The sequence below is a fragment of the Sprattus sprattus genome (genome assembly GCF_963457725.1).
Source record: "Sprattus sprattus genome assembly, chromosome: 6".
Taxonomy (NCBI): Eukaryota; Metazoa; Chordata; class Actinopteri; order Clupeiformes; family Clupeidae; genus Sprattus; species Sprattus sprattus.
Window position 1 is genome coordinate 8,047,978 of NC_137925.1, and position 10,000 is coordinate 8,057,977.

The 10,000-nt window shown below is 47.2% G+C and overlaps 1 protein-coding gene across 1 annotated transcript in view; it reads left to right on the forward strand.

Moving 5' to 3' along the window:
* Positions 1 to 10,000, forward strand: part of pemt (phosphatidylethanolamine N-methyltransferase) — a 74,772-nt gene that overhangs the window by 39,365 nt on the left and 25,407 nt on the right. The window contains exons 4-5 of the mRNA XM_080840156.1: positions 3,183 to 3,328; positions 9,379 to 9,490. Coding sequence (XP_080696282.1) covers positions 3,183 to 3,328; positions 9,379 to 9,490 — 258 coding nt within the window. The remainder of the gene's footprint in view (positions 1 to 3,182; positions 3,329 to 9,378; positions 9,491 to 10,000) is intronic.

Consider the following 10,000-nt stretch of genomic DNA (forward strand, 5'->3'; position numbering starts at 1 on the left):
GTAACCGTATCATCTTAACCTCTACCCCTGGTGGCCTGGGGCTTGCCATAGTAACCGTATCATCTTAACCTCTACCCCAGGTGACCTGTGGCTTGCCATAGTAACCGTATCATCGTCTTCCCCTTGGCCCAGGCAAATGACCTGTGAGAGAGCTTAGCATCCGGTCTGTGTGTGTATCGGAACATTTATTCCCCTTGGCCCAGGCTAATGACCTGTGAGAGAGCTTAGCATCCGGTCTGTGTGTGTATCGGTAAATGTCTTCCCCTTGGCCCAGGCTAATGACCTGTGAGAGAGCTTAGCATCCGGTCTGTGTGTGTATCGGTAAATGTCTTCCCCTTGGCCCAGGCTAATGACCTGTGAGAGAGCTTAGCATCCGGTCTGTGTGTGTATCGGTAAATGTCTTCCCCTTGGCCCAGGCTAATGACCTGTGAGAGAGCTTAGCATCCGGTCTGTGTGTGTATCGGTACATTTATTCCCCTTGGCCCTAGGCTAATTACCTGCACACTGAAGCATTCCTGCGCTCATGTGAGTTGTTCTGCATTGGGTAGGACGTCTGTGCTGGTTACCATGCAACCGTCTCCGATGGGATGAACTAGCAATCTTTCCCTCGTGCCCAATGTGGATGCTGGAACTCTCGTGTCAACGCAAACGGTGTAGTTGGTATGGTAACACAAATACATCATGTGCAATGCTGCGTCTGAATTACTTCTGTAATAACACAGTAAAACTGGATTCATGTTTATGAGAAACCATTACACACACGCCACACAAGCACAAACTCACATTCACACAAGTAAAGAAATGATCAAAACCAACAAAACATAAGACTGTATGCCAAAGCATAATGAACTATCTGGTGCTGAACACATTCACACCCCCACGGGTGTGTATGAAAGTGAAAGTCCTCTATATGGCAGAGGTGGTGTAGACACACACACTCTGAAATCCACCTCTGCATTTAACCCATCCAGGGAAGTGACAAACACACAGGGAAGTGAGGTTACACACTATACCGGAGCAGTGAGCTGCCTTCAGTGGCGCCCGGGGAGCAGTGATCGGGGTTAGGTGCCTTGCTCAAGGGCACTTCAGCCGTGGATGTGGGCATGGGAGAGCAGTGGTCTACCACTTCCCCCGCCCACATTTTTCCTACTGGTCGGGGATCGAACCGGCCACCTTACGGTTTCCAGCCTGAAACCCTAACCAGTAGGCCACGGTTGCACGGCTGCACGGCTGCACGGCTGTGTGTTTTACGATATTAGTAGACACACACACACACACACACACACACACACACACACACACACACACACACACACACACACACACACACACACACACACACACACACACACACACACACACACACACACACACACACACACACACACACACACACACACACACACACACACAACCACCCACAGCGGCATCCAACTAATAGCTGCCATTTCCTTCCAGTTATTACAATCAAACGAATGGTGTGTCGTGTGCGTGTGCGTGTGCGTGTGCGTGTGTGTGTGTGTGTGTGTAATGTTCCTGTGCCAGTGTCATCGAAGGTCTAATTCAGACCACGTTAGGCCCCAGCTCTGACCTCCTTCTTTTATGTTTGTGTGTGTGTGTGTGTGTGTGTGTGTGTGTGTGTGTGTGTGTGTGTGTGTGTGTGTGTGTGTGTGTGTGTGTGTGTGTGTGTGTGTGTGTGTGTGTGTGTGTTGGGCGCTGTTGTGTGTGTGTGTGTGTGTGTGTGTGTATGTAAATGTCCCCTGACCAGCTGGTTCAGAGACCCAGAACAGGCCGTACCCTGTCCCCACGCAGGCTTCACACCTGCTGGGTGGTCACCTGACTCTTTGTCCTCCCGTCCCAGCTGTGTGTGTGCGTGGGGGGGGGGGGGGGGGTTCTGTCTTCCTTCAGACAGGTGTGTGTGTGTGTGTGTGTGTGGGGGGGGGGGGGGTTATTGTTCCACTGCCACCTCTAAATTCCCACAATTCCCTACTTCTTTTTCTAATGACCTGGTTCAGACTAGTCATTTGGACGTGACCTGCTTTTTGAACTGTGTATTTGTATGTGTGTGTGTGTGTGTTGTAGGTACACCTGCAGTATCTTCTTTGTGTGTGTGTGTGAGTGTGTGTGTGTGTGTGTGTGTGTGCATCAAGAACAAGTACAGAGAGTGCCTGAGAGCTGTGGACCAGGAGCTACGTGTGTGACTGTCATCCATTGCTGCGCGAATAGAGCGGTTGTGTGCATCCTCCCAGGCCCAAGTCTTTCACTGAGATTAAGTCACACTCCTGTGTGTGTGTGTTTGTGTTTCGTCTGTGTGTGTGCGTGCATCAGTTGTAGTATGCTATAGTTGTTATGCATTTGTTGGTCTTCCAGACAGTACGTGTATTCTAATGATATTCTACATTAGAGAAAAAACAAATGTTTGGGGTGCCTTGAGATGTTTCATTCATGTAAAGGGTGCCATGACTGAAAAAAGGTTAAGAGACACTGCTCTAGAGCATCGGACGACCCCCTTAAAAGGACCTTCATCCATTTCTGAAGGTCACCTAGCTGTTTCACCAGGGGAATCGAAGTCTGTGTGTGTGTGTCTGTGTGTCTGTGTGTCTGTGTGTCTGTGTGTCTGTCTGTGTGTGTCTGTGTGTGTGTGTGTGTGTGTGTTTGTGTGTGTGTCTGTTTGTGTGTGTGTGTGTGTGTGTGTGTGTGTGTGTGTGTCTGTGTGTGTGTGTGTCTGTTTGTGTGTCTGTTTGTGTGTGTGTGTGTGTGTGTGTGTGTGTGTGTGTCTGTGTGTGTGTGTGTCTGTGTGTCTGTGTGTGTGCTTGTGTGTGTGTTAGTGTGTGTGTGTGTGTGTGTGTGTGTGTGTGTGTGTGTGTGTGTGTGTGTGTGTGTGTGTGTGTTAGTGTGTGTGTGTGTGTGTGTGTGTGTGTGTGTGTGTGTGTGGATGACTTCAGGGTGTTTTGTGGAAGGTTTCTCAAAAGAGCACAGGGACAACACAATGCTGCAGTGATGCAGGGAGAAAGTAGACAGAGTTATATTCTATGATTCATTTCATGATGGGCTGTCTGTCTTCCCATATGACTTTATTCTGCTCTCTCTCTGTTTTTTCTTTCCACTGTCCTCTCTTCCCTCCCCTTCTCCTCTCCTCTTTTCCCTTCTCTTCCCCTCCCCTTCTCCTCTCCTGCTCTCAGCATCACCGTGGCAATAAAAGGCCAGCCCAGGTGTGTGTTGATGGACAGGTGGGAGGTGTTCCAGGTGGGTGTGGCCGCCATGGCTGCAGGCTCTCTGTTCGTGGTCAGCAGCTTCATAGCACTGGGATTTACCGGAACATTCCTGGGTGAGTACACACACACACACACACACACACACACACACACACACACACACACACACACACACTTCATAGCACTGGGATTTACCGGAACATTCCTCTGTGAGTACACACACACACACACACACACACACACACACACACACACACACACACACACTTCATAGCACTGGGATTTAACGGAACATTCCTGGGTGAGTACACCTGTCCATCTATACTTCCATCATTCATTAATGTGTCCCTTACACACACACACACACAGACACACACAGACACACACAGACACACACAGACACACACAGACACACACAGACACACACAGACACACACACACACACACACACACACGCACACACTTCATAGCACTGGGATACACTTAAACAGTCTACACCCACTTGGGGAGCCTGTGAGGTAGAGACAGAAAAGGAGTCTGAAGGAAATGGAGGGAAGACAATCATAAATATGGCAAAATAATTCATACACATACATATATCAGCATGCTAGCATACATGTGGCAAAGGTATACATGATGATGGTGTATACATGATAAATGTACACGATACATACAAACATAAGATGGTATATATATGATGAATGTACACGATACATACAAACATAAGATGGTATATAGGTGATAAATGTACACAATACATACAGACATTAGATGGTATATATATGATAACTGTATAGATACATACAAACATCATGACGCAGAGGAAGTAAGAGCCACCAGAAGGAACTCCCTGCCTTCTGTACATCACTGCTGTTAGGTTTCTGTTTTTTTTTTTGGTTACTTATTTATTTCCGAAATGCAAATTGGCCAATTTGTTAAAGACAGGCCCTTCTCAAGCGTCCCAGGAACACACTCTGAATGCTGCTGTTTGTGAAGAAAAGGTTAATAAGTGGAAGAGTGACGCAAGATTTGCATTTGTTCCACCCTCATTTGCCGAAAGCCCATTTTAACAAGAAAAGCCAGAAGCTTGATCACTTTAGAATAACTCTCTCCCCCTGAGAGAGACTCAGTTGTGTGTGTGTGTGTGTGTGTGTGTGTGTGTGTGTGTGTGTGTGTGTGTGTGTGTGTGTGTGTGTGTGTGTGTGTGTGTGTGTGTGTGTGTGTGTGTGTGTGTGTTTGTGTGTTTATGTAAGAGGCCTTTTCTGCAGGGAGTCTCCCATGCCGCGGGGCGTTGTGGAGGTTGTGTAACCTTGGCTCATTCACAGACACCCCTGTGTCAGTCCAGTGTCAGTGGCCCAGTACAGAAGGCAGCGCCTTACGCCCGTGTGTGTGTGTGTGTTTGTGTGTGTGTGTGTGTGTGTGTGTGTGTGTGTGTGTGTGTGTGTGTGTGTGTGTGTGTGTGCGTGTTATTCCCCTCACCCCCAGGTGTGACTTTTGTCTAGAAATAGGTCAGCAAGGAAAAGAGACAGAGAAAGAGATAGAGATTCTGTGTGTGTGTGTGTGTGTGTGTGTGTGTGTGTGTGTGTGTGTGTGTGTGTGTGTGTGTGTGTGTGTGTGTGTGTGTGTGTGTGTGTGTGTGTGTGTGTGTGTGTGTGTGTGTGTGTGTGTGTGTGAGTGAGAGTTCATCATTGATGGTTTAATTTAAAGGTGGCCCAGATCTACAACCTGACACTCCACTTCGCCCGTGCTCGCGCGCACACACACACACACACACACACACACACACACACACACACACACACACACAAACACACACACACAAACACCTCAAGCACACCTACTCCTAGAGGCCAAGGGTGTTATCCAGGGTTTAAGAGGTCCTTTCACCCAATTTACCCAGTCCTCTTAAAATAAAAACTTTCATCTGTTTCCATGGCAAAGCCTTAGCACACAGGTATCACATTCACAGGCTATGAACAACATTCAGCCCAACCATTATTTGGAGAACTCTGGCCAATCAGTGGGCACCTCTAGAGCATCTCTCGGCCCTGCCCAATCAGCATGCATCTCCAGAGCGCCTCTAGTCCCTGGCCAATCAGCGTGCATCTCCTGAGCGCCTCTCGTCCCTGGTGACTCAGCTGGCCTGCGTCCGTAGGGTGACCCATATACCTCTCAAGGTGGAGCCAAGGATAGAGTACTATGTGTTCCTGGCTCTCTGTTCTACTCTAGAGATGACACTGGATAGTGCCCTATGTGTTCCTGGCTCTCTTCTCTACTCTAGAGATGACACTGGATAGTGCCCTATGTGTTCCTGGCTCTCTTCTCTACTCTAGAGATGACACTGGATAGAGCCCTATATGTTCCTGACTCTCTACTCTACTCTAGAGATGACACTGGATAGAGCACTATGGGCCCTATCTTGCACCCAGCGCAATTGATATTGTCACCGACGCATGTATCATTCCTATCTTGCACCCGGCGCATAGCGCGATTTTCCCTGCAGAGGCGCGTTTCGAAATGAGCTTGCGTCGACATGGGCGGGGGCGGAACAGAGAAGGCGCTTCTCTGGCGCAAGTGGTATTTTGCAGTTTCAAAACAACGCCGTGCGCCGTGCGCCATTGACGACAAAAAAGCTGGTCTAATGTCAGAGGCGCAATGTCTAAGGTCTGTAACGTGTATTCAGAACGCTATTTTAAGGGCGCATGTGCTTGCCCGCACAGTATAGGACCTATAGGCTACACTTTACTTCTGTCGTCTTCACGAGAGATCTACACCATTTTTTTGGCAAGCCATATATAATTACAAGGAAAATAAAGTATTTACCACATGAGGAAATCATTGTGATATCCATATCCAAGATATTTTAAAAATAGGCATACATCTAGCATACACATTGACCCGACCAGGTTAATTGTAATGGCGGTTCTGATGTCTGCCATCTCCTGGCAGATGAGCTGGGGACACACGCACACTGTCCATATCACAGTCTGCGGCGAGATAAGGAGAAAAGGGAGGGAGAGGGAGAGATCGGAAGAAAAGAGAGCCAAGTGAAGTAGTGGTCCTTGGAGAAGTGGGTATATTCTTATTTATTTTTAAGCAGCCCATACAGCACAGGATAAACACCCTGTTTTGAGAAGTGTGTATACTCAATGCTGACTGAAAAATAAGTGGGTATACTCCGTATACCTGCGTATACCCTGGACTACACCACTGGGAGAGCCTGATCAGTGGCTGGCCGCACGCGCGCGCGCACACACAAATCATGGAAGTGTCAATGACATAAATGAGGATAGATTAGAGGACTTAAGAAGACGTGAGGTTGAACTGCATGTGCCGATGGGTGCAATATTATTACCATGCATACATAACCTAGTGATTCAGTGAGGGTGAACCCAAAACATCGGAAAGTATGTTTTTGTGACTTTTATTTCAAATATGTTGCCACCAAAAAACGAATGCTAGTAACTGAAAAAATACAAACAAGAAATGAAAAGTAGAATCATTTCTCCAAACAAGCATGGGAAAATATTGCCGTGATTGTTTCTGGTAATACACGTTCTGGTGGCCTCACGGTCTTCCTCCAGGTAATTCCGCCATTATAATAACAAGCCGCTATGGAATAGGCGCTCCTCGCTCTTAAAGGGAATGTGAGATGACGCTCTGATTGGTTTATTGCATATTACGCCCAAACCACACCTATGGCTGAGTAACCTCCTTTGGACCAACCCTTTTGACACTTGCGCTGGACGCAAGTGTGTTTTTTCCGCCGTTAAAATAGCAACTGCGCCATAGAGCCGCCCACACAGCTACATGCGTTTGGCGCCGTCCTACTTGCGTTTCTGATCGGCAAGATAGGGCCCTATGTGTTCCTGACTCTCTACTCTAGAGATGACACTGGATAGAGCTCTATATGTTCCTGACTCTCTACTCTACTCTAGAGATGACACTGGATAGAGCTCTATGTGTTCCTGACTCTCTACTCTAGAGATGACACTGGATAGAGCTCTTTGTGTTCCTGACTCTCTACTCTAGAGATGACACTGGATAGAGCTCTATGTGTTCCTGACTCTCTACTCTAGAGATGACACTGGATAGAGCTCTTTGTGTTCCTGACTCTCTACTCTAGAGATGACACTGGATAGAGCTCTGTGTGTTCCTGACTCTGACTCTCTACTCTAGAGATGACACTGGATAGAGCTCTATGTGTTCCTGACTCTACTCTAGAGATGACACTGGATAGAGCTCTGTGTGTTCCTGACTCTGACTCTCTACTCTAGAGATGAAACTGGATAGAGCCCTATGTGTTCCTGACTCTCTACTCTACTCTAGAGATGACACTGGATAGAGCCCTATGTGTTCCTGACTCTATACTCTAGAGATGACACTGGATAGAGCCCTATGTGTTCCTGACTCTCTACTCTAGAGATGACACTGGATAGAGCTCTATGTGTTCCTGACTCTCTACTCTAGAGATGACACTGGATAGAGCTCTATGTGTTCCTGACTCTCTACTCTAGAGATGACACTGGATAGAGCTCTGTGTGTTCCTGACTCTGACTCTCTACTCTAGAGATGACACTGGATAGAGCCCTATGTGTTCCTGACTCTGCCTCTCTACTCTAGAGATGACACTGGATAGAGCTCTATGTGTTCCTGACTCTCTACTCTACTCTAGAGATGACACTGGATAGAGCCCTATGTGTTCCTGACTCTATACTCTAGAGATTACACTGGATAGAGCCCTATGTGTTCCTGACTCTGCCTCTCTACTCTAGAGATGACACTGGATAGAGCTCTATGTGTTCCTGACTCTCTACTCTACTCTAGAGATGACACTGGATAGAGCCCTATGTGTTCCTGACTCTGCCTCTCTACTCTAGAGATGACACTGGATAGAGCCCTATGTGTTCCTGACTCTATACTCTAGAGATTACACTGGATAGAGCCCTATGTGTTCCTGACTCTGACTCTCTACTCTAGAGATGACACTGGATAGAGCCCTATGTGTTCCTGACTCTGCCTCTCTACTCTAGAGATGACACTGGATAGAGCCCTATGTGTTCCTGACTCTACTCTAGAGATGACACTGGATAGAGCCCTATGTGTTCCTGACTCTGACTCTCTACTCTAGAGATGACACTGGATAGAGCTCTATGTGTTCCTGACTCTCTACTCTACTCTAGAGATGACACTGGATAGAGCTCTATGTGTTCCTGACTCTCTACTCTACTCTAGAGATGACACTGGATAGAGCCCTATGTGTTCCTGACTCTCTACTCTAGAGATGACACTGGATAGAGCCCTATGTGTTCCTGACTCTCTACTCTAGAGATGACACTGGATAGAGCCCTATGTGTTCCTGACTCTCTACTCTACTCTAGAGATGACACTGGATAGAGCTCTTTGTGTTCCTGACTCTCTACTCTAGAGATGACACTGGATAGAGCTCTATGTGTTCCTGACTCTCTACTCTAGAGATGACACTGGATAGAGCCCTATGTGTTCCTGACTCTCTACTCTAGAGATGACACTGGATAGAGCCCTATGTGTTCCTGACTCTCTACTCTAGAGATGACACTGGATAGAGCTCTATGTGTTCCTGACTCTCTACTCTACTCTAGAGATGACACTGGATAGAGCTCTATGTGTTCCTGACTCTACTCTAGAGATGACACTGGATAGAGCCCTATGTGTTCCTGCCTCTCTACTCTAGAAATGACACTGGATAGAGCCCTATGTGTTCCTGACTCTCTACTCTAGAGATGACACTGGATAGAGCTCTATGTGTTCCTGACTCTCTGTTCTAGAGATGACACTGGAGAGAGCCGTATGCGCTACTAGTCTAGCCGCAGGAGGACAGGGAACTGTTACACTGTCAGCATGAAGACATCTTTTTAGATGTGACAATGGAGTCAGTCCTAAAGGCACTTCTGTGCATTGAACAGCAGCACCATGTGAGTTTGTTTTCATCTGAAAAGTGCTCAAAAACAAATCTTAATCACTTCCAGGCTCTTTTGATAAGCCTTTTTTTGAACAGTCTGGCCAACCTTACAGAGAAGGTGAAAGAGAGAGAAGGAATACAAATTGCTGTGGGTGTGTCTGTGTGTGTGTCTCTGTGTATGTGTGTGTGTGTGTGACTCTGTGTGTGTGTGTGCTTCTGCAGGCGATTACTTCGGGATCCTGATGGAGAAGAAAATCACCGGCTTCCCCTTTAACATCATGGAGAACCCCATGTACTGGGGCAGCACCCTCAACTACCTCGGCCTGGCTCTCATGTGAGTGTGTGTGTGTGTGTGTGTGTGTGTGTGTGTGTGTGTGTGCGTGTGTTTGTGTGTGTGTGTGTGTGTTTGTGTCTGTCTGTCTGTCTGTCTGTCTGTCTGTCTGTCTGTGTGTCAGTGTATGTTTGTATCTATCTGTGTGTGTGTGTGTGTGTGATGTGTGTGTGTGTCTCTGTCTGTCTGTCTGTCTGTCTGTCTGTCTGTCTGTCTGTCAACACCGAAGTTGACAGCGTTCTAGTAGCAAGTCAGAAAACGATTGCAACACCATTTGTAGTTGTTAGAAACTGTCACCAGATGTTAATTAGTCCAGTTCACGACGGGGTGTATGCGCATACAAACACCGTAGCAACATGTCAACAGAGAGAAGACTCATTTAGTGACACCCAGATAAGACAGAAGTGTTAATAAAGTTGATGTGCGGGGGCAGCCATCTTTGATTCTGAATTCGGGGTTGATGAGGTGTGTCTGATTTTCCGAGGAATTGAATTCTGATTTCAGGGAGCATTC